We start from the raw sequence: 24,918 nt of genomic DNA, 5'->3' as shown, positions 1-24,918 counted from the left end.
CACCCAGGCCTCGGCGCGGCCGCAGTGACTCCTCCCGGCCAGCAGAGGGCGCAGGTCGACACTTGGCCACCCGCCGCCCGGGGCGGGCCTCCTCTTGCCTGCCCCCGCCCCCCCCAGCTCGCCTTCCCGTCTCAGGAGAAGTCGGGAAGGTGGCGGTGGCGGCTGCGGTCCCGGGCCGGCCGGTTGGTGTGGCGCGCGCCGCCAGCGTCCGCGCCGCGTCGAGCCCAGCCCAGCCAGAGCCGCGGCGGCCGGGCTTCGGACGGGCGGCGCGCGCTGACGGAGGGCGGCGGCCGCGGCCAGGGCGGCCCGTGGGACCGCGGGCCCCCGGCGCAGCGCCGCCCGGTTCCCGGCCCTGCCGGCCTCCTCCCTCGGCGCCGCGGCCATGGCGGCCAGCGCGAAGCGGAAGCAGGAGGAGAAGCACCTGAAGATGCTGCGGGACATGACCGGCCTCCCGCACAACCGAAAGTGCTTCGACTGCGACCAGCGCGGCCCCACCTACGTGAACATGACGGTCGGCTCCTTCGTCTGCACCTCCTGCTCCGGCAGCCTGTGAGTGCGGGGCGGCGGGGCGGCGGGGCGGGGGAGGGGGCGCCGGGCGCGCCGCCGGCCGTTGGGGGCGGCCGGCGGGGCCGGGGGCGGCCGTTGGGCGCGGGCGCGTGGGGGCGGAGCGGGGCTGGCCGGCGGGATGCGCTTTCGGTTTGAGCGGGCCCGGGGTCCACGCTGAGCGCGGCCTGGGTGGAGCCGGCATCTGCGGTCCTCGCCGAGCCGGCGGCCGCCGGCGCCTGGCCCTCCGCTCTCCGGGACGCCGGCCGGGCCGTGGGGAGCGGCCGGAGGGGTGCCGAGGGCCGTGCGGGGCCTATTGTGCGCCGGGTCTCTGAGCGGCCTGGGCGCGGCGGCCCTCGCGAGGCAGGCACCTGCTGGGCGCGGCGGCGGAGAGCAGGGTCGCGTGTGCTGGGCTTTCCTTTACTTATTCGAACCCTCCTCCCTCCGAGAGTATCTTGGTAGCCGGGAGAAAGCGGGCATTTAGGGGCTTAAAAGGTCGTGATGGCAGAGATGGGAGTCCCCACGGGAGAGTTTGGGGGGATGAATTCCCGGGTTCGGGGGAGGGGGCGAAGGCACCGAGGAGGTGGGTTGTGGGATTTGGGCCTCACAGTCGCTAGGGAGCCCTGAGTTGGGGGAAAGTTTTGCTGGGAGTCGGTCCCCAGGAGCGGCCTTGCCGCGTGGATGCGGTGCGGCGTCCGGCCGTGCGTGTCGGCGGTGCGCAGCCAGCGGGGACCGGGAAAGACCGCAGAGCGGAGCGGCTCGGGTTACTCGGATGGTTTGTGTTTGTCCTTTGTTTCGTTCAGCTTTGTTGAGGGAAAGGTCGTACTTGCTGTGCGGTTTCATCTGGCAGGTGAGTTTGCAGATGATGTTGGAACCGGGAAGGTGCTTTTCCAGGCCAGCTGTCTTGGATTTTAAGTAAATGCAGCTAGTCAGTATTCTCAACCGGTGATTGTGAGATTCACACTCAGATAACATACGCAGCGTGTGGGAAACTGGCTTCTTGCAGGTTGGAAAATGCAGGACTTGTCCGGGAGTGTGCTATGAGTATTTGCCTTTTTTAATTTTAAGTTGGACAGAGAGGCATTGCTAGTTTTCCCCGGGTTATCGCTTCTTCAGGAAGCAGGTATTAGGTACCTATTGGGTTTCGTAGGATGTGTATCGTGCTGAGCTTTAAAAGACTGGGTTAGGAGAGTCCCTAAGGTTCGTTTTAGGTTGTGTAGTAAGAGAAACTGAAGTTGCCAGTTGGTAGTATTACTGAGTCGCAATAGAGTCATAAACTAGGTGGAACCTGGGAGATAGTCTGGTTCGTGCTTTTCACAAATAAAGCAGAAAATTAAGTGAAATCAAGCCAATAGTACAATTTTTAAGTGTATTTTACTTTTAAGAAGTGCTTAAGGTGTTCTGCTTTTGCTAAACATATCGTATTTTAATGCACTTAAAGTATTTATGTATGTATAAATACACACACACATACATGTATTCACTGTTCCGAATAGTTGGCATTTCTTTGTAGGCTTTCAGCACACTGTTCCCTTGCAGCAAATGTGCAATGTTAAGAAATTATTTTCAGATTTTCTGCTGGATTCAGACACATGCTGTATAAAAGAATAGCTCACTGTAGTGACAACTGTTCTGAATGGATTTAATGTGACAGACAGGACTTGGTGTATCTATTCAGTTGTTACTCCACAGGCATTTCTTGCTTGCTTGGCCTGTCTTATACTGTGGGGAGAGCTGCAGTTACCTGGTCCTGCTGCTGTTCGGAGGCTTGCTTTCTAAGTACATGAGTATATAGCTGTAATATTGTTACATTTTCTTTCTGTGACCCATTATCCACAAAATATGTAAATGGATACGGAAAGCTTTACAGAGGAGTTAATGCTTGAGCAAAGACCTTCAAAGACCAAGTGTTGACAGCAGGTTAAGCTGCTTTCTGGGTCTGCCCAGCACCCCGGATCTGAGTGCTGTTTGGAGTCCTTGTTGGTCCACTTCCCATCCAGCTTCCTGCTAACAGCTTGGGAAAGCCGTGGAAGATGGCCCAAGTCCTTGGGTCCCTGCACTCTGTGGGAGACATGGATGTAGTTCCTGGCTCTTTGCTTCTGCCTGGCTTAGAACTGACTGTTGTGGCCATTCATTTGTGGAGTGAATTAATGGATGGGAAGATATCCTCTCTCCTCCCCCATGTCTCTACACCTTTCAAATAAAGAAATCTTTAAAAAATAATAATAAAGACCAAATCCGTAGATAAACCTGGTTTTGAATCCTGGCTCTAAGTGTTGTAGTTAGAGAATGCCAGTCAGTCTTTGTAGCTTGATACATGAAATGGTGAGGGTAAAGTTCCCCTTGTAAATTTTGGATGTAGATTTGTTCTCAGTATTAAGAGAATATAAAACACCACATAGTGCTTGGCACATAATAGGTGCCTGATGAAATATGTTATTAACAGAGAGGGAGAGGATGTTCTATGTTTAAGGAAACAGTATTTGAAAGACATGGAAATGACTAACACCCTAGTGAAGAATCTTATCAGTTTGGATTTTTTAAATGTAACTCAAAACCATACTCAAATTGGTTTAAAAATACAAAGGGAATTTACTGATTTGTCTAAGGGAAGACTTTATCCAATGGCTTAATGATGTTGCCTGTGTTTCTGTCATTCAAAGATAATTGCCCCCAGAGCATACTGTCTTTGTATCTGTTGTCTAATATTTTATTTATTTTTATTTATTTGAAAGAGAGCAGGAGGGACAGAGCTTCCATCCACTGGTTTTCTCCCTAGTTCACTGCAATGGCAAAAGCTGAACCAGGCAGAAGCCGAGAACCAGGAGCTTTATCTGGGTCTCCCACTTGGGGAGCAGGGGACCAAACACTTGTGCCATTTCTGCTGCTTTCCCCAAGCCAGTAGCAGGGAGCTGGATCAGAAGTAGAGCAGCTGGGACCTCAGCTGGTGCCCACATGGCATGCATCTCGGGTAGTGGCTTTACTCACTAAGCCACAACACCACTTCCAGTCCAACATTTTTAGAAGTTCTGCCATTGACTCTGATTAGTTTAGATCTTGTGGCCACCTTAGACCAATGTTCTGATTGGACAGATGTTCTATGTGACGACTTTGGATCCTTAAAGAAAGTTCCTAAATCAGAAATCTGGGACTCCTGGGAAAAAAGTGATGTAAGCATGGCGACCATCAAACGTCTACTGCAGAATATTGAAGGAACAGTAGCTCTTGAGGTTTCTTTTTTTCCTAATCTTTGGAAAAAATCTTTGATTTTTTTTTAATCTTTCCTAAGGTAGGAAAAAAGGGAGAATAATGTAACAAATCAGTTTAATTATCTATTTGCTATGTAGATGGTAAAATTGAAAAAAGGTATTTTGAAGACAAATTTTGATACTGCCACTAGGTTGGTTGATCAGAGCAAGGTATTAAGCTAGGCCATGTCAATTTAAAAAAAAAAAAGGTGGGGCCGGCGCCGTGGCTCACTTGGTTAATCCTCCACCTGCAGCGCCGGCATACCATATGGGCGCCGGGTTCTAGTCCTGGTTGCTCCTCTTCCAGTCCAGCTCTCTGCTGTGGCTGGGAGGGCAGTGGAGGATGGCCCAAGTGCTTGGGCCCCTGCACCTGCATGGGAGACCAGGAAGAGGCTCCTGGCTTCAGATTGGCACAGCGCTGGCCGTGGCTGCTGTTTTAGGGGTGAACCAATGGAAGGAAGACCTTTCTCTCTGTCTCTCTCTCTCACTGTCTAGCTCTATCTGTCAAATAAATAAAAAATAAAATATATGTTGGACTGGATCTGTTTTTAGCTTCATTTTTTGTTTGCTATTGCTTGCTTGATTTACCTAGAAAATACTGATACTTGTTAAATAATACGTATTCTCATGGATTCTAAATTTTACGATAGTCACATAATTATTCATTTGGCAATATTTTTGTTAAAAGTATTTTTATTATTATTAAAATTACTAGATTCAGAGCTAATCTTTCCTTTGTTTTTCTCCCCAGTTGACTGTTCTGTAGGCTTGAATGATGTTCATTCAGAATATACAACTGACGTCAGATTGTGAAACTTTAAAATAGATTTTAGATTTAGGTACAGTTAAGCTAATTATTAGTGAGGCAGAAAGAGGCATCCTAACTTGCTGGGTTGTCACTATTTTGTGTTTTTAGAAGTACTTAAAATTATGAACACATACTCTAAACAGTTAGAGCTCAACAACAAAATAGTATCTTCATGTTAAAGAACTTCAGTTGATTTTGAGATGTGTTTTACACCAAATTATTTGTTTTGTGGAGACTGTTAGCATTAGTGTAGTACTAAAATAATGAACAGTTGCTTCAGTTTTAAAAATGATTGATAAATTTTTCAGTGAGAGTTTAGGTACAATAAAATAACACTTGCGGCCGGCACCACGGCTCTCTAGGCTAATCCTCCGCCTTGCAGTGCCGGCACACCGGGTTCTAGTCCCGGTCGGGGCGCTGGATTCTTTCCCGGTTGCCCCTCTTCCAGGCCAGCTCTCTGCTGTGGCCAGGGAGTACAGTGGAGGATGGCCCAAGTCCTTGGGCCCTGCACCCCATGGAAAACCAGGATAAGTACCTGGCTCCTGCAATCGGATCAGCGCGGTTTGCTGACCTCAGCGCACCGGCCACGGTGGCCATTGGAGGGTGAACTAACGGCAAAGGAAGACCTTTCTCTCTGTTTCTCTCTCTCTCCCTCTCTGTCCACTCTGCCTGTTTAAAAAAAAAAAAAATTCACAAAACATGTTGTCGCTCTAATACCCATTATTTTATGTAGACAATGCATTTAAACTTTAAATATTTGGTGGGTAAATGGAGTCAGCTAATAGCTTCTTTTTTTTTTTTTTTTTTTTTTTTGACAAGCAGAGTGGCAGAGTGGATAGTGAGAGAGAGACAGAGAGAAAGGTCTTCCTTTGCCGTTGGTTCACCCTCCAGTGGCTGCCACGGCTGTTGCGCTGCGGCCGGCGCACCGTGCTGATCCGATGGCAGGAGCCAGGTGCTTCTCCTGGTCTCCCATGGGGTGCAGGGCCCAAGGACTTGGGCCATCCTCCACTGCCTTCCCGGGCCACAGCAGAGAGCTGGCCTGGAAGAGGGGCAACCGGGACAGAATCCGGCGCCCCGACCGGGACTAGAACCCGGTGTGCTGGCACTGCTAGGTGGAGGATTAGCCTAGTGAGCTGAGGCGCCGGCCATAACTTATGCTTTGTTTATTGTTTTGACTCTCATGGTGAGTTTTTATTGCAAGAATTTTAATTCTTTAAGTTAAGGCTGACTAGGTGAAGTTTGTTATACAATTATTAACAGATGTATTGCAACCAAATACCCTTCTGGGTGCATTGTTTTTAATGGGATTTCATGAGGTTGCACACACTGGGCAGTGATTTCTATTCCTTTATTCCTTTTTTGCCTTTTTTTTTTTTTTAAAGATTATTTGAGGGGCCAGCACTGTGGCGTAGTGGGTAAACCTGCCGTCTGTGGTGCCAGCATCGCATATGGGTGCCTTTTGAGACCTGGCTGCTCCACTTCCAATCCAGCTCTCTGCTGTGGCCTGGGAAAGCAGTGGAAGATGGCCCAAGTCCTTGGGCCCCTGCATCCATGTGGGAGATCTAGAAGAAGCTCCTGGCTTCAGATTGGCACAGCTCCGCCCATTGTGGCCATCTAGGGGGTGAACTAGCTGATGGAAGACTTCTCTCTTCCTCTCTGCCTGTGCCTCTCTGTAACTCTGCCTTTCAAATAAGTAAAATTTTTTTTTTTTTTTTTTGGACAGGCAGAGTGGACAGTGAGAGAGAGAGAGACAGAGAGAAAGGTCTTCCTTTTGCCGTTGGTTCACCCTCCAATGGCCGCCGCGGCCAGTGCACCGCGCTGGTCCGATGGCAGGAGCCAGGAGCCAGGAGCCAGGTACTTCCTCCTGGTCTCCCATGGGGTGCAGGGGCCCAAGCACTTGGGCCATCCTCCACTGCACTCCCTGGCCACAGCAGAGAGCTGGCCTGGAAGAGGGGCAACCGGGACAGAATCTGGCGCCCCAACCGGGACTAGAACCTGGTGTGCCGGCGCCGCAAGGCGGAGGATTAGCCTAGTGAGCTGAGGCGCCGGCCAAGTAAATAAATCTTAAAAAAAAAAAAAAAATTATTTGAAACATTGATGGATTGGGGCTGTGGGAGGGGTGGATAAGTGAGATATCTCCAGTCTGCTGGTTCCCTCCTCAAATGGCTGCAGCTGCTGGGGTTTGACCAGGCTGAAGCCAGGAGCCTGTATCTCCATCCAGGTCTCCCATGTGGGCGGCACGGCCCAAGCACTTTGGCCATTTTCTGCTGCTTTTCCAGGTGCATTAGCAGTCCACTGGATTAGCGGTGAGAAGCTGGGACTAGAACTAGTGCTTCAGTAAGGTGTGCTAGCTATGGGATGCCAGCATTGAAGGGTGGCAGTGTAGTCCACTGTACTACAATGCAGGTCTCCCCCCCCCTTTTAATATTCTAATGTGGCTTGCATTCAGTGAGATATTTTGATGATGCAGATGCAGGAAAACTTTGATGTAGAACAGGTGATAAAATTCTTAAAACTTTTATTGTGAAGAAAAAAAACTTTTTTAAAGTATTAAGTGCTCATGTACTGGGGATGTAAGAATTAAAGTATTTATTGAAATAAAAAAATGTAGCTACTATTGAGTACTAGCTATGTAGCAGGCATTAGTGTAGTGACAAGCATATGAGGAAGGTACTGTTGCTGCACACAACTTAGTTTTTCTTCATAAAAGTTTTAAGAATTGGGGCCAGTGCAGTGGTGTAGCAGGTAAAGGCGCCGCCTGCAGTGCGGCATCCCATATGGGCACTGGTTCGCGTCCTGGCTGCTCCACTTCCAATCCAGCTCTCTGCTATGTCCTGGGAAAGCAGTAGAAGATGGCCCAAGTCCTTGGGCTCCTGCACCCACATGGGAGACCTGAAAGAAGCTCCTGGTTCCTGGCTTTGGATCGGCATAGCTCCTGCCATTGCAGTCAATTGGGGAGTGAACCAGAAGATGGAAGATTCTCTCTCTCTCTCTCTCTCTCTGCCTCTCTGCCTCTCTTTCTCTCTGCTTCTCCTTCTCTCTCTGTGTAACTCTGACTTTCAAATGAATAAATCTTAAAAAAAAAAAGTTTAAGAATCAGAGAAGGCTGGCGCCATGGCTCACTAGGCTAATCCTCTGCCTGTGGCGCCGGCACCCCGGGTTCTAGTCCTGGTTGGGGTGCTGGCTTCTGTCCTGGTTGCCCCTCTTCCAGGCCAGCTCTTCTGCTGTGGCCTGGGAGTGCAGTGGAGGATGGCCCAAGTGCTTGGGCCCTGCACCCACATGGGAGACCAGGAGAAGCACCTGGCTCTTGGCTTCAGGCCGGCGCAGCACCAGCCATAGTGGCCATTTGGGGAGTGAACCAACGGAAGGAAGACCTTCTGTCTCTCTCTCTCTTACTGTCTATAACTACCTGTCAAAAATAAATAAAAAAAAAGAGTTGTCTCTCTGATTCTTTTTATTTTTTATTTTTTGACTGGCAGAGTTAGAGAGGCAGAGAGAAAGGTCTTCTTCCGTTGGTTCACCCCCCAAATAGCCGCTACGGCCGGCTCGCTGTGCTGATCTGAAGCCAGGAGCCAGATGCTTCCTCCTGGTCTCCCATGCAGTTGCAGGGCCCAAGTACCTGGACCATCCTCCACTGCCTTCCCAGCCACAGCAGAGAGCTGGACTGGAAGAGGAGCAACCAGGACTAGAATCCGGCTCCCATATGGGATGCCAGTGCCGCAGGCAGAGGGTTAGCCAAGTGAGCCACAGCACCAGCCCCAGAGAGACAACTCTTACCTATCGGTTCATTCCCCAAATGCCTAGGAGTCAGAAACTCAATCAGGATCTCCCATGTAGATGACAGCAATCTCTGAGTATTTGAACCATCATTTATTGCAGTCCCAGAGTATTTGTTAGTAGGAAATTGAAATTGGGAACAGAACTTTGACTCTAATGAATGACTGGGCATTCCAGTATGGACTTACAGGTGTCTTAAGTATCAGTTTTTTTTTTTTTTTTTTTTTTGACAGGCAGAGTGGACAGTGAGAGAGAGAGACAGAGAGAAAGGTCTTCCTTTGCCGTTGGTTCGCCCTCCAATGGCCGCCGCGGCTGGCGCGCTGCGGCCGGCGCACCGTGCTGATCCGATGGCAGGAGCCAGGAGCCAGGTGCTTTTCCTGGTCTCCCATGGGGTGCAGGGCCCAAGCACCTGGGCCATCCTCCACTGCACTCCCTGGCCACAGCAGAGAGCTGGCCTGGAAGAGGGGCAACCGGGACAGAATCCGGCGCCCCAACCGGGACTAGAACCCGGTGTGCCGGCGCCGCTAGGCGGAGGATTAGCCTAGTGAGCCGCGGCGCCGGCCTTTAAGTATCAGTTTTTAATGAGTGCACCAAACGTCTGCCCCTGCATACAAATTCTAATTGTAAAATTGGCATATATGTTTAGTGGTGTGTTGTGGTACCCTACTTGAAGTTGGGATCCAGAACTAATACTGTTTTCAGTCTTAAAGGATGTGTAGTTCCCATGGGTTGCTGTAAATTGTTGTAAATACTATAGTTTTGGGGTTTTAAATGGTTGATTGTACTTCATTGGGCTATAAATGGCAGAACAGATAGTTTATGGGTGTATTATACTTTATGACTGTGTTATGCTTTTTTGGTAGGTAAGGCTTTAGTTCCAAAATATATTCCTTTTTTTTTTAAAGTTTATTTATTTATTTATTTATTTTTTGACAGGCAGAGTGGACAGTGAGAGAGGTAGAGACACAGAGAGAGGTCTTCCTTTACCGTTGGTTCACCCTCCAATGGCCGCCACGGCCGGTGCGCTGCAGCCGGCGCACCGCGCTGATCCGAAGGCAGGAGCCAGGTGCTTCTCCTGGTCTCCCATGGGGTGCAGGGCCCAAGGACCTGGGTCATTCTCCACTGCACTCCCGGGCCACAGCAGAGAGCTGGCCTGGAAGAGGGGCAACCGGGACAGAATCTGGCGCCCCGACCGGGACTAGAACCCCATGTGCCGGCGCCAGCCAATTTATTTATTTATTTGAAAGAGTTACACAGAGAGAGAAGGAGGCAGAGAAAGAGAGAGATCTTCCATCCGCTGGTTCACTCCACAGTTGGCTGCAACTGCCAGAACTGCGCCGATCCGGAGCCGGGAACCTCTTCTGGGTCTCCCACGAGAGTGCAGGGACCCAGGGACCCAAGGACTTGGGCTATCTTTACTGCTTTCCCAGGCCACAGCAGAGAGCTGGATCGGAAGAGGAGCAGCTGAGACTCTAACTGGCGCCCATATAGAATGCTGGCACTGCAGGCAGCAGCTCTACCCACCATGCCACAGTGCCAGCCCCCAAAGTATATTCTTAGCTTTGAATTTTATTCAGAAACTGTTGTATATTCTGTATGTAGAGGTAATATGGTACTGAATGTTCCATTAGCAATTCTTCTGAATTTCACATCCCCATAATACCATGTATAGTGAGTCAGTTCTTTTACTGTTTTCTTTAATTGTAATTAAGTCCCCTCACTTTATGCAGGATTGGTAGTGGTCAGGTATCAGGAAATAAGTGAAAATAGTTATTGAAAACAGATATTACAGGGCTGGTGCTTTGGTGCTGTGAGTTAAAGCCTTCTCCTGCAGCGCCGGCATCCCAATATGGGTGCTGGTTTGAGTTCTGGCTGCTCCATTTAAGATTCAGCTCCTTGCTAATATGCCTGGGAAAGCAATAGAGGATGGCCCAAGTCCATGGGCCCCTGCCCCAATGTGGGAGACCTGGAAGAAGCTCCTGGTTCCTGTCTCGGATGATCTTAGCTCCAGCTGTTGCAGCCATTTGAGAAGTGAACCAGCGGATGGAAGACTTCTCTGTGTCTCTACCTCTCTTTCAAATAAATGAAATCTTCAAAAAAAAAAAGATATTACACATATATAATTTTATGTGTTTATAGCAAGCTTAATTTTTTAAAAAGATTTATTTACTTATTTGAAGGGTTATAGAGGAGAGACAGAGAGATCTGCCATCTACTGGTTCACTCCCTAAATGGCTGCAATGGCTGAGCCTGATCCAGGCTGAAACCAGGAGCCCAGAACTCCATCTGGGTCTCCCACATGGGTATTTGGGGCCTATGCACTCAGCTCCTCCTCTGCTGTTTTCCCAGGCATATTAGTAGGAAGCTGCATTGGAAGTGGAGCAGCGGGGACTCAGAACTGGCATTCATATGGGAAGCCAGTGTTACAGGTGGTGACTTAATGTACTGTACCACAACACTGCCCTGCAAGCTTAAGTTTTTAATTATAACAAATATCAATTTTTCATAGTTTGTATTTAACACTACATGGATTTTTTTAATATGGATTCACCAATTATATTCTCTGTCCTCTGATACAATCCAGACTCACACTGTGCTGTTTATTATTTTCAGCATTTCAACTTTTTAAAAAAGAAATCTATGTTTTATCTTTTTAGAAGGCAGTGAAAAGGGTAGAAGAGACTTTTTTTTTTTTTTAAGGATTTAGATATTTGAAAGGCAGAGAGAGAGAGAGAGAGAAGAGATCTTCCATCCGCTGGTTCATTCCCCAAATGAAGGACTATATAATAGCCAGGGCTCTGCCAGGCTGAAGCCAGGAGCCAGGAGCTTCATCCAGGTCTCCCACATGGATGCAGGGGTCCAAGCACTTTGGCTGCTTTCCCAGGTATATTAGGAGGGAGCTAGATTGGAAGAGGAGCAGTTGGGACTTGAACCTGTGCACATATGGGATGCCAACAATGCAGGTTGAGGCTTAACCTTCTGTACCACAGTGCCAGATCTTTCATTTGGTGGTTTACTCTTCTGAATACCTGGGACTGGGTCAGGCAGAAGCCAGGAGCCTGGAATTCCATCAGACGTGTTTAGCAGGACCCTAAGTACTTGGGCCATCATTTTGCTGCTTTCCCAGGAGCATTAGCAGGGAGCTGGATGGAAGTGGAACAGTTAGGACCCAAACCAGCACTTTGATATGGGCTGCTGCATTGCAGGTGGTGGTTTAATCTGCTGAGCCAGAACACCTACCTCTTAACTTTAAAAAGATATGTGTGTGTGTGTGTGTGTGTGTGTGTGTGTGTGTGTGTGTATATATAAAATTTGAAAGAGAAAGAGAACTAGAGAGGGCTCTCCAATCTACTGATTTACTCAAAATACCTGCAGCTGCTAGGGTGGGTCAGGCCTAAGCCGCTAGCCTGGAATGCAATCTGGATCTCACATCTGATTGATGGGACCAAATACTTGAGCCAAGTTGGCGGCTGAGCTGGGGACTGGAACCTAACCACTTTGATATGGGATGCAGATGTCTCTCATGCAGTGCCTCAACTGCTGTGACCTGTTCCTTAATTTTAAAGTGGTTTGAATGCTGGATTGTTCTAGATTTTTATAATTTTTTTAGGCTTGTAATTCTCCACTATTACATGACAGCTTTTTCTAGCAACTCAATTTCATCTCTAAAATACTTCGTTTATATGGGAACAATTCTTCTCACTCATGTGTCATTGTTTTATGTAATATTTAATTAAACTATATACTTACCAAATACTCTACCAAGTGTCTTACCAAGTACTATTTCAAACTCTTGATAAACATAAAACTCAGTTGGAAGGAATAGGAGAGATTGGCCTTCTAAGCTGTGAATGTTCATTGTGTGATAGACATTAGCTGTAGGCTTTTCAGAGTGAAAGGGAAACATGGATTCTTCCACAGAATTGATTAGAAGGGACTCCTGTACAGTACAGTGCTATGAACATCTTCTATACTGGAGAAACTTCTGCATTGAGGGTGTAGTGGTGTTATTTGACATTAACTTGGTGATATCATTTCCATATAAAATTTGGCTCTTATTCTGTTTTTTGGCACAACTGTGACTGAACACTTTGGTGCTTAGTTTCAAAGTAGATAAAGTATAATTTGTGTGGATTTATATTAAAATTAAATGTTGCTGAGTTAGATTATCAATGAAAGAAATTAAAAACATTGTTTTAAGGAACTTGCTGACCTCTAGATCTGAATTTAAAAACTGTTACTCCTTTAGAAAGCCCTGCATTTGCTACAGTAATATTCTTTCAAAAGCAGGTAGATTTCATAGACTGATTTTTTTCATTCGTTTTTATACAAATATGCATAATTTTCATTAGTGAGAAGTTCTTAAGGAGATGCCCAGGACAAGGCATCATTATCCTATCCATTTTCTCCACACACAGAAATGCATTTCCCAATTCAAACTACTGATTACCTAGGGAAACATGACTTGATTCCTCTAACATATATATTTTAACCAGCTTGTTCCCCAGCAGGGAAAAACAATTAATAAAACTAAGCTTTTGGAGCCAGTGTTATGGTATAGCGGGTTAAGCTGCCTCCTGCAATACCAGCATCCCATATGGGTGCCAGTTTTGAGTCCTGGCTATTTAACTTCTTAGCCATCTCCCTGATGATGGTCTGGGAAAAGCAGTGAAAGATGGCCCAAGTGTTTTGGTCCCTGTCACATATGTGGGAGACTTGGGTGAACCTCCTGGCTTTGACCTGTCTTAGCCTTAGATGTTGCAGCCGTTTGGAGATTGAACTAGCAGATGGAAGATCTCACTCTTCCTCTCTCTTTTAATAAATAATAATTTTTTAAAAATCCCAGGCTTTCTTAATTGTTCACCCTGCACAGATTGTTACTTTAATCAAACAAATGGTTATTTGCAAGATTGCTTGAGGCATAGTTAAGAGCAGCATACTGGTGAACATATGGAATGAGTCACACCATCTGGTTCAGTCACACCTGGCTGGTGGTCATTAAAACTAAAATTTGTAGGGATCTATCTATGGCTTAATTATTCTGCTAAAACATTCTGGGCTGCACCAGTACATTACTTCATAACTTGGAACCAGTTAACTGACAAACATGCTTTCAAAATATTAATACTACAGGTTTTAAATAAGTCAAATGATCCTTTTTGACAAAACTGGGGACTTAAAATGTGAATTTTAGGATTTGGAATGGGTGGCACATCAGTTCTGGCCCTGTTAAACTGTAGTTTACTATTGGCCCTGTAAATTGATGTAGCTTACTTCCTCAACATTTCCATCCAATAGTTACTATTACTATTATTAAAGTATTCTATAAAATGCTGAATTTACATGGTAGATAGCCTAAGCTTATCTCAAAAAAAGAGAAGTGGCACGAGCTTCTAGGAGTACACTTTAAAAATGAGTTTCAATTTTGACCAAGTAAGAGTTACATTCAAGTTATCAAATTGGTAAGTGCAAAAAATGGTATGCAAATGAGAAGAAAATTAGTGTAAAAATTGTGATTGCAAGACTGTAATTTATTATTTGTTAAATTAACATTTATTGAAATTAAGTCTGTGTATACAGCTCAATAAATCTTAACATGCAGCCACCACTAAAATCAGAATGTGAGGACAGGTGTTGTGATAGAGCAGATTCAGAGTGCTGATTCAAGCTGGCACCCCTGCTTCTGATCCGACTTCTGCTAATGTATCCTTAGAGGCAGCATATGATGGCTCAAGTGCTTTGGACCCCTGTCACCCCAACAGAGGAGACCCCGAAAGACTTCAGGGCTTCTGGCTTTGGCCTGGCCCAGCCATGGCTGTTGTGGACATTTGGGGTGTGAGCCAGCAGATGGAAGTGCACATTCTCTTACTTGATTTCTGTCTGTCTCTGCCTTTCAAGTAGATGAAAATAAATAAATAAAAAACAACAACAACAACAACAACAAAAAACACAGGACATGGCAGCTGCTACATCATTCCTAAAAAACTCTTTAGTTCTTCAGTCCCTGGCAGCTAACCACCCATGTGTTCTTCAGCGCTGTAGGTTTTGTGTTTCTGAGAATGGTGTATAAATGGAATCATAATCTTTCCAGATGGTCTTCATTCTGTCAGCATAATGCCTTTAAGATTAATTTGAGGGGCAATTGGGTTGTTTTGGCTTCTGATGCATATATATAGTTTCTGTAAATATATATAGGTGTTGGGCAAATACAACTTTTAATTTCACTTGTGTAAAAATATTTAGGGTGGGATTGCTAGATTATATGCCAAGGATATGTTTTTATAAAAAATTGAATTGTATTAATTTTAGTAAAATGTTGAAGGTTTTTTAAAAGATTTATTTATTTGAAAAAGTTAGAAAGAGGCATAGGCGGGGGGGAGGAGGGGAGAGAGTCTTCATTCGCTGGTTCATTCCCCAGATGGTTGCAATAGCTGGAGCTGCACTGATCTGAAGCCAGGAGCCAGGAGATTCTTTCCGGTCTCTTATGTGGTTTCAGGGGCCCAAGGACTTGGGCCATCTTCCACTGGTTTCCCAGGCCATCAGCAGAGCTGGATTGGAAGAGGAGCAGCTAGGACATGAATAGGCACCCATATGGGATGCCTGTGTAGCAGGCAGAGGCTGAAGCTACAGTGCCACAATGCTCCAGTTTGTTTGCCTTTCGGCGGAGTTGCACAGAAAGTGAGAGAGAGAGATATTGTCTGTCTGCTAGTTCACTCTCCAAATGACCAAAATGGCTGGGACTGGTCCGGGTTGAAGCCAGGAGCCTGAAGCTCCATCCGGGTCTCCCATGTGATTGCAGGGGCACAAGTACTAGAGCCATCTGCTGCTGCTCTCCAGGCTAATCAGGGAGCTGGATTGGAAATGGAACAACAGGACTCAGACTACAGTGCCCATTTGGGATACAAGCATTGCATGCAGCAGCTTAACCTGCTGCACCACAACATTGACCCTGATTTGTTGAATTTTTAATTTCTACATTTATTGATTTTCATTTCTGAAAATTCTGATTTTTTGGGTCACTTTTCCTTTGAGGGGGAGGTTGGTCCTTAGATTCCCCTTTTTTATACAATCCAGTGATATGTTACAGTTAGGATTTTTTTGTAATTTATGCAATATTTGTCATGTTTTAACAGAGAAGCCTTTTCAGAACATCTAGTCTGCCGCATTGTCAGAAGTAAAATGAAATGAGATTAAATAATGTGAAGTGGCAGTCTAGGTACATTTTAAGTATTCATTTTTCTGGCTTAAGTATTAACTTAGTTTCACCAACCATTTTGTATATGACTGCTTCACATCATATAGCATAGTTGGTTATTTGTTGTGGTCTTTAAATTTGTGTGTATATATTCTGAATATATATATATGGCAAATTTTAAACTTATATTTTTGTTATTTATAATTTTTGAGAAATATTTATTTGGACATAAAATTCTAGAAACTCAAATTTTTGTGCATAGGGTAAAAGTTTTGAATGTTTTGCAGATGATTGAACTTGGATACCATTTAGATCAGTAGAGGTTTAGAGAAATTATTAATTTCTTTTGTTTGGTAACTAGAGCAGTAGTTCTCACCTAGAGGGGCATATATTCCCTCAGGCAGATTTAGCAATGTTTAGAACCATTTTCGATTGTCAGTACTTGGGGAGGGTATTCTGCTTAGCATCCCACATTACACTGGGTGTTCACCCTCCCTCCCCCCCAGTAAAGAATCTGACCCACAATGTCAATCAGTAGTGCCAAGGTTAAGGAACACTGGCTTAGAGAAGTGAAGATAAGGTGTTAATGATGGTGAGTATCAAGATTTGGGAGGAAAGATTTTTCCAGATTTGGAGAAAGTTAAAAGATGATTCTCTCCTCTTATTTTCTTTCTCTAACTTCAGCAGTTATTCACATGTGTAAAGCTAGGACTGAAAAGCTGCATTTTTTGACCAACTTAACTAGTCAGTTAGACTTCCAGTTATTTCTTGCCATTTTATTCTGTTACAGAATAATACATATTCATTGGGGAAAACTTGGAGATGATGGAAAATTATTTTTAAAAAAGTCATTCAATCCTATCACCTATATATGCAAGGACTGTTAACATTTGGAGTATTTAGGGGCTGGCATAGTGGGTTAAACCTCTGCCTGCAATGCCAGCATCCCATATGGACTCCAGTTTGAGTCCTGGCTGCTGCACTTCCTGTCCCATCCCTGCTAATGCACCTGGGAAAGCAGTGGAAAACGGCCCTTACTTGGGAGACTCTGGGGAAGCTTCTGGCTTCGCATTGGCCCAGCTCCAGCTGGTTGTAGCTATTTGGGGAGTGAACCAGTGAATGCAAGATTGATCTCTCTCTGTGTCTCTCTGCCTCTCTCTATTTGTAACTCTTTCAAATAAATAAATCTTTAAAAAAGTATTATTTTTCTTGGCCAAGATTCCTTATCTAGTTCTAAGAATACTATATAATTTTATCTTAAAAGTTAATACAAGCCTAAATAGGCATAATGTTATACAGTCTTATTACCATTGCCGTTTATTTAACCACTTACTCTTTGGTACTAAATGTTTCTGATATTTTTCTATCGCAAATAATGTTTGATGTACATCTTGTATATAATTTGTTAGCTACATTTCATATTACTCTTTTAGGATTGGTTCTGAAAAGTGGTATTGCTTGGCATGCATGAGATTTTTTTTTTGACATGCAGAGTTAGAGAGAGAGAGAGAAAAAGAAAGGTCTTCCTTTTCCTTTGGTTCACCCCCCAAATGGCCATTACGGCGTACTGTGCTGATCCGAAGCCAGGAGCCAGGTGCTTCCTCGTGGTCTCCCATATGGGTGCAGGGCCCAAGGACCTGGGCCATTCTCCACTGCCTTCCCAGGCCACAGCAGAGAGCTGGACAGGAAGAGGAGCAACCGGGACAGAATCCGGCGCCCTGACCGGGACTAGAACTCCGGGGTGCCGGCGCCACAGGCAGAAAATTAGCCAACTGAGCCGTGGCACCGGCCCTGCATGAGATTCTTGATACTAATTCATAAGTGTATCCCACTATCAGTATCTGAAACAACTCATTTTCAGTACAAGCTCCTTAAGCTTAATGCTAATTTTGTGATAGAATTGTCTTCAGTTTTTTTTTTTTTAAATGTTTGTTTATTTTCATCTACTTGAAAGAGCAAGAGAAATCTTTCATATGCTGGTTCACTTCCCAAATGTCCACAGTAGCCAGGGCTGGGCCAGGCTAAAACCAGGAACCTAACACTCCATCTGCCCCTTACAACACCTGCCACAGACTTCACATTTTTGTTTTAAACCACACTGTTTTGTGAGTTTATAATATGCATCTACAAAGCTTTTTGAGGCTGAAAAAGACATCTTTGTATATTCTTGCATTGAAAATATATACTTAAGCTGTCTGAATAAATGCGGTATACAAAAACTATTAGAGGAGGTACTGTGAACACAGGTAAAATTTCTTTGGAATTATTTGATTTATGTAATAATCACAGCCTTGCAAAATTGTTTCTGCCATTTTTATAAATTTGTATCTTATTTTAAGTGCACTGAATGAGCTCATTTAAAGAAATCCTGTTACGTGATCTTGTTCAGGGGCAAAAATGTCTTTTCAGAGTTTGGTTAAGTGTAAGTACATTTTTATAGTATTTGTTTAATAGATTCAAAGTTTTGTTCACTTAGATAATAAAAATGTAACCTGTGATATGGTAATGCCTGGAAGATGTATCAGTAAATATGCTATATATACTGCAGTGCATTCAAGAGATTAACCTTCTGGGATGCTCTTTCCTCATTGAACAATTTGGTATCTATAAAGATATAAATTATTGCTTCAAAAATTTGTGAACTTGTTATTTTACCTTTTCTGGTTTTCAAAAAGAAATAATTACACGTGAAGTGGAAAGGTAAAGGCTGTCAGGTACAGGAGATATTAGGGAATAGGGAGACAGAGTTGGAAATGAGGGAAGAAGAGGGATTTGAGTGAACAATTTTTCCTTAGTTTTGGGACAAGACATTGTGTAAATATAGATCATAAATTAATAAATTTACCCAAGGTGGTGAATACAGTCTTACTCTTTTAATATGGATCAATTGGAAAACAAAGTGTTGGCTCTTAAATGAATGAATAGTAGTGACTTTCTCTTTGGAAATTTAGAGGGAACCTTTAGAGACTTCATTTGTGGTTGCAGGTAGTAATGGTCCTCAAGTTATTCATACATAAGTTTTTTTTTTTAAACATATATTTATTTTATTCAAAAGGCAGAGTTAAGAGAAAGAGATTCGATCTTCTGTCTGCTGGTTCACTTCCCAAATGGCCACAATGGCCAGAGCTGGGCCAGACGGAAGCCAGGAACCAGCAGCTTCTTCTTTGTCTCCCACGTGGGTGCAGGGGCCTAAGCACTTGGGCCATTCTCTAGTGCTTTCCCAAGTGTTTACACAGGGAGCTGGATGAGAAGTGGAGCAGCCGGCTCTCAATCTGGCTTCTCAGCACGGCTTTACCCGCTATGCTATGGTACTGGCCCTATACATCAGTTTCTTCATAGTTAGATTTGAAAATGCTGCTAGAATAAAATTGCTGTTTAGTTTTTTTGTCCCAGTGAGTCCTTATTTCTACATTTTACTGCTCGTCAGGAGCTAAAAAACAGTTTATTAAAGAAAGCAAAACAAAACAACATCAAAACTCTAGGTTAGTTTTTCTCCACTTTAAAATGTGATTTGATTCAGATCATGGTCTGAAAGGTATTCCCTTCATCTCTGATGAGTGGAAGGAGGAGTAAAAAGAAACAGAATAAAAAAGTTGTGGAGTGGGGCTGCGTTGTGGCATAGTGGGTAAAGCTGCCGCAAGCCACCGCCTGCAATGCTGGCATACCATTGTGGGTGGTGATTTGAGTCCTGGATGCTCCACTTCCAATCCAGCTCCCTGCTAATGTGCCTGAGAAGGCAGCAGAAGGTGACTCAAGTGCTTGGGCCACTGTACCCACGTGGGAGACCTGAAAGAGGCTCCAGGCTCCTGGCTTTGGCCTGACCCGGTCCTGACCATTGTGGCCAGCAGATGGAAGATTTCTGTCTTTGTCTCTCCATCTCTCTCTGTAACTGTGCCTTTCACGTAATTAAAAATAAAGTTGTGGAGTTTCTGTTAATTCTGAATACTTCTTAGTGTTTTGGCTAAAGTATTCAATTTTATAATATTACATAATATATTGATTACTCAAAAATTTCCCAGAATACTTTTGAAAGTTCTTTGGTTGATTTATTATGTTACTGTTAAGTCTTTTCATTTGATTTGCATGGGTCATTGCAAATTCACAAATTCTGAAAGATAATACTAATAGGTTCTAAAACCTAGACTCCAAATGTGATTTTTATCAAAGGATATGATTCCAAAGTAGTTTATGAAATATTGCACAGGTTGTTACTTTGCATAGGTTTTTTTAAGGCCATTTTGTGAAAGTTGGACATGATGTTGATAGTTTACTGGCTCTGAGTACATTTTCATTCAGTTTTTCATGTGCATAGTAAAGCATCATTAAGATAAGATCCATAAGGCTATACATATAGAAATGTCTTTAGAGTTTTAAAGGATCTTAAAAAGCTATGTATTTAGCTGCTTTGTGATTTTCTTCTCTGTACTCCTATGGTTTCTTGAGTTTCTTCTCCGTGCCGAAATGATTTCCCTCTTGAACACTTACTTGAAAATGTTCTTTATTATGAATCCTTATCTGAAGTGATAGAGAGATGGGACTTTACTCAAAGTAGCTAATTATCTCAAGTTTCCTGATGCTAGTTTTCATATAGTTTTATAAGTTATTCTCAAACTTATTTCTCAAGATAGCAGCTATTTGTGTGTAGCTGTGAAATTAACACACATCATTGTCATAAGACACATGAAAATATTTAAATAATTATGATTGTAAATCTTGACTATAGAATTTTCTTCACATATATAGTCCTTTCCTTCCATCAGAAACACACTAAAGCAATATTTATTTTCTAGAAACCCATAAAGATACTATGTGTTCCCAAGTAGGTGGCTATTTGAATTTATCTTTTAAATAAGTTGGTATAAATCTAATCAAACTTATTTTATGTATTAGGAAGATTGATAGGTTAAAATAATTTACTTTTAGCTTATGGGATGTAAATACTATTCTAAGTTTAACTGCTAAATGTTTTAAATTATTAGATTTGTCATTTTAAAAATGTATAATAGTAAATTTTGTAAAATATTTTATCTTTTAGGCGAGGGTTAAATCCACCGCATAGGGTGAAATCTATCTCCATGACAACATTTACACAACAGGAAATTGAATTCCTACAAAAACATGGAAATGAAGTAAGTGTTTTTACTGTTTTCAGCTTTTTTGTTGGCAGTCTTTTTAATAAGATTTAATAAATTATATTAAATGGTGAATTTCACTGAAAAGTTATTTTTGCATTATGTATTTAGTTATGTAGGTGTGTTTACATTTAATAATGTGGGTAGAATTAATGTCTGCTACAATAATTTTCCTTAAACCTGAGGTAAAACTTGTGCTTACGGTTAATCATGGTTAAATATAAAAGGCATTTTTGGAGGCCATCTAATACTGGGATAGCAGTTAACCTTTGCTTTAAAAATGTAAAAAAGGCAGATGGAAATTAACTTTGTGATACTATATTAACCTAATTAGGCTCTTGTGATAATTTTGTTAGATTTTCAACTTCAGAAGTTTATATAATGTTTATGTAGGGAGGGAGCTAGTAATTCTGAGGGGTAGCCTAGTGTCATAAAGACCCAGATAAAGATTTGGGGTGGGGGGAAGCGGAACTTCTTCCTTCTTGCTTTGAATGGGCTTCTAGTCTCCTTGTTTTTGTCATGTGTCTTACAGTTAGTCTAAATAGTGATGTAGTATTCTAAAAATCAATAAACTTCACAAAGTAAATGGCTATTTTTTGTAATCTTTAGATAAGGATGAGTCAGCCTAACCAGCTGATTAATGATACCCATTATGATACTCATTATTTACGAGAAAGTCTTAATATTTTTTAGAAAGGAAATAGCATGTGATTGTACTATTCTGATTTCAATTCTTATATTTGAAATAGACAAATATAATTAAGATTTTTAGTTTTAATCTTCTCTTTTACTCAAATAAAATGTATGCATTTTGCACTCTTTTCTTCCTAATACTTTGATAGTAATATCTGAAAATTTTGCCTGTTTGTGATGCATGTCTGTTTTGATTCTAAAATAGTGAAGTGTATATTCACAACTAGTGAATACTTTTAAGTGCATGATTTAGAGAAGTGGCACTCTTTGATACCTCCAGATTTCACCAGTAACAAATTTTGAATAATCAGATTCCAGGTTGATGTAGGTATAATATAAAAAAATATAAAACTGGATGAAAGGCAAAAAGTTTTTTTAATGAAATTAAGCATAGATTAATATATTCACTGATTACAAATATAATTTTAATTTTATTTGTGGAAAGTTTAAAAAGAGATTAGTGTAGCTGTGCAGACTTGAAATTACTTCCTTAGAATGTTGGTTACTTTCTTAGAATATTCAGTATGCAGAATTTCAGAAATCAAAATGGAGTAAAAAATAAAGAACATTATTCTGTTCTTAGATTGAAACTCTTGGAACAATGGATAAAGCCAGAGTAACAGGACTGGAAATTTTACAGGCCACTGGATAAATAAATGAAAATATAAACATGTGGAGGTAGAGACTGATTCAAAAATATGAAGACTTTTTTTTTTTTTTTTTTTTTTTTTTTAAGATTTAGTTATTTGACAGGGAAAGACAGAGATGTTCCATCCTCTGGTTCAATCCTCACATACTCATAACAGCTGAGGCTGGGCTTCACTGAAGCTATGAGATAGGACTCAATCTGGTCTCTCCAGTAGCAGGAACTCAAGTACTTAGGCTGTCATTAGTTGCTTTGCAGTTTGCATTAGCAGGAAGCTGAATTGAAAGTTGAGGTGGGTATTGATCTCAGGTATTCCCGTATAGGTTGCAGGTGTCCCAGGTGGCGATTTAACCTGTTGCACTGCAATGCCTGCCCCCTAAAACTGTATTTTTAATTGTGGTAAGAACACGTAAGATGAGATCTATCCTCTTAATAAATTACATGGCATAAATATATTTAAATAAATATAAGTTACTAACTATAGTTGCAGTGTTGAATAGTAATCTCTACAGTGTATTTATGGCTTAACTGAAACTTTATGTTGCATAACAATTTGTGATTTCTTCCTCCTCACCCCTGATACCCGCTGTTGTATTCTGTATGGGTTTAACTATTTTAGATACTTCACTTAAGTGAAATTATACAGTATTTGTCCTCTGTGACTGGTATAATTCGTTTAGCATAAGATTCTCAAGGTTCATCCTTTATGCATAGTTTGCAAGATTTCTGAAGGAACATTTTTTAAAGTTGTTAACTTCAAGGTAAACTTAGTTTGTATAAAAAATATTAATGTTAGGAAACTTACTATATCAATCATTAGAAGTAAAATATAAACATTAGAAATGAATGTAATTGATTATGAATTTTAAATCCTACAAAGAGGCATGCAGATAGGTAGACCACAGTATTAGATAAGTAATGATTAGAATAAGAAGTTTCAGATTACATAAAAGAGGGACTTAACTCTTTGATGGAAAGTAGAGGATTGGTAAGACCTCATAATAGAGGCAAAACATTTGCTGGTTTTTGGGGAGACTAGAACTTAAGCTGGCATAGAAAGATACTAGAAATGGAGCAAACATGGCACACAATGAAAAAGCAAAATTTGCAACAGATTTCTAGGAAATAACACCAACCGTATAGATACTGGTTAAGGAAAACCAGTTTACTTTCTCATAGTGTCAGTGTACCTGAGGATATTTTAGAACCAAAGTAGTGGATTAGGCACCTTTGGTTCTTTATAGTATTAACAGTTTCTGTGTTTTAAAAACTTAAAAGGATGTTTAGCTGATAAGAATTGATATTAGGAAATAGAGAATGATTGTTATAGCTTCATAACCAACTATTCATAGACAGGTGTTCTTTTTATTGTCTTATTTAACATGTGTAGGGAATAGTACACAGAACTTGAGTTTACATTCAAAATAGGTTATCTGTTTCTATTGTCATCTTTTTAAACAGTTTGGAAAGGACCACAGTCATATAAAGTTAGAATAAAATGGCTGGCGCCGCGGCTCACTAGGCTAATCCTCTGCTTTGTGGCGCCGGCACACCTGGTTCTAGTCCTGGTCGGGGCGCTGGATTCTGTCCCGGTTGCCCCTCTTCCAGGCCAGCTCTCTGCTGTGGCCAGGGAGTGCAGTGGAGGATGGCCCAAGTACTTGGGCCCTGCACCCCATGGGAGACCAGGAGAAGCACCTGGCTCCTGCCATCGGATCAGCACGGTGCGCCGGCCACAACGCGTCAGCTGCGGTGGCCTTTGGAGGGTGAACCAATGGCAAAAGGAAGACCTTTCTCTCTGTCTCTCTCTCTCACTGTCCACTCTGCCTGTCAAAAAAAAAAAAGTTAGAATAAAATGACACTATTATACATGTTATGCATGAATGAATTCATACTTCAAGATGAATGTTTCAGGAATTAAAAAGGACAGAAAGTATATTGACTTTGGCATAAGTTTTTTATTTTTCCCTTGTACTGGGGTGTTGTATGTTGGAGGTCATGTTTGGCTATTGTCACTGTGGAGAATGTTGCTGAATTGAGCAGGCAAACACCATAGATGATGGATGACTTGTTATGTGTCAAACAAAATTAACCTGTAGGTCACATGCTTTATCCTCCAAACATATATGGTAAGCATCTGTGTGTAATTATCTGTGTATATAATTTAATTCTGTTTAACATAGTTTGCATTACAATTGTGGGCATCCCGTTGCCAAAGAAAATCAGGCACCAGGCCCAGCATCAGAGTTCTGGGAGAGGACTAACAAGTAATAGGGCAAACGGCATGGATACACAGAAGTTATTGATTAAGACCATCAGTGCAGTGACTTATCCACATATGTATGTCTAGAAAAGATAGCACTTCATTCAGACTTTATTGGGAATTATTTCCTTACTGTCTTGCAGAGCCTCAAAACTGATAGTAATACTAATGGTATGTGAGCTATTAGTAAAGTACATCTGTATTGATCTGTGTTGGTAGCTGTGTAAGCAAATAATATTGCTATTTATAAATAGGCAATGCCATACTTTTAAAGAGTATATTGTTAGATATATAGATCTATATTTCATCTCTGCAGATATAATTTACAATTTACATGAATAGTTTCGTACTTCCAGCCTTTTTTTTTTTTTTTTAAAGATTCATTTATTTATTTGAAAGGAAGTGTTACAGTGAGGCAGAGGCTGAGCCAAATGGCTGGAGCTGGGCCGATCCAAAGCCAGAAGCCAGGAGCTTCATCCAGGTCCCCCACACGGATGCCGGGCCCAAGGACTTCGGCCATCTTCCACCTTCCACTGCTTTCTCAGGCCATAGCAGGGATAGGAAGTGGAGCAGTGGGGGCTCAGTCCAGCGCCCATATGGAAGCCAGCTCTGGAGG

The 24,918-nt window shown here is 42.6% G+C and overlaps 1 protein-coding gene across 10 annotated transcripts in view; it reads left to right on the top strand.

The window, feature by feature from the left end:
- Positions 1–120: 120 nt before the first annotated feature.
- Positions 121–24,918, top strand: part of AGFG1 (ArfGAP with FG repeats 1) — a 90,290-nt gene continuing 65,492 nt past the window's right edge. For 7 of the 10 annotated variants that reach the window (XM_051849094.3, XM_051849093.3, XM_051849092.3 and 4 more), the window contains exons 1-2: positions 121–549; positions 20,607–20,700. In XM_051849094.3, coding sequence (XP_051705054.1) covers positions 383–549; positions 20,607–20,700 — 261 coding nt within the window. In that variant the 5' untranslated portion in view covers positions 121–382. Of the gene's footprint in view, positions 550–1,152; positions 1,394–20,606; positions 20,701–24,918 lie in introns of those variants that run through there. The other 3 variants (XM_051849097.3, XM_051849096.3, XM_070071499.2) reach the window with 2 other exon arrangements.

This window comes from Oryctolagus cuniculus, chromosome 3, assembly GCF_051225735.1.
Source record: "Oryctolagus cuniculus isolate XC-2025 breed Fujian yellow rabbit chromosome 3, ASM5122573v1, whole genome shotgun sequence".
NCBI lineage: Eukaryota > Metazoa > Chordata > Mammalia > Lagomorpha > Leporidae > Oryctolagus > Oryctolagus cuniculus.
The sequence above is the reverse complement of the archived record's forward strand: the minus strand, read 5'-3'. Positions and strand labels throughout refer to the sequence as shown.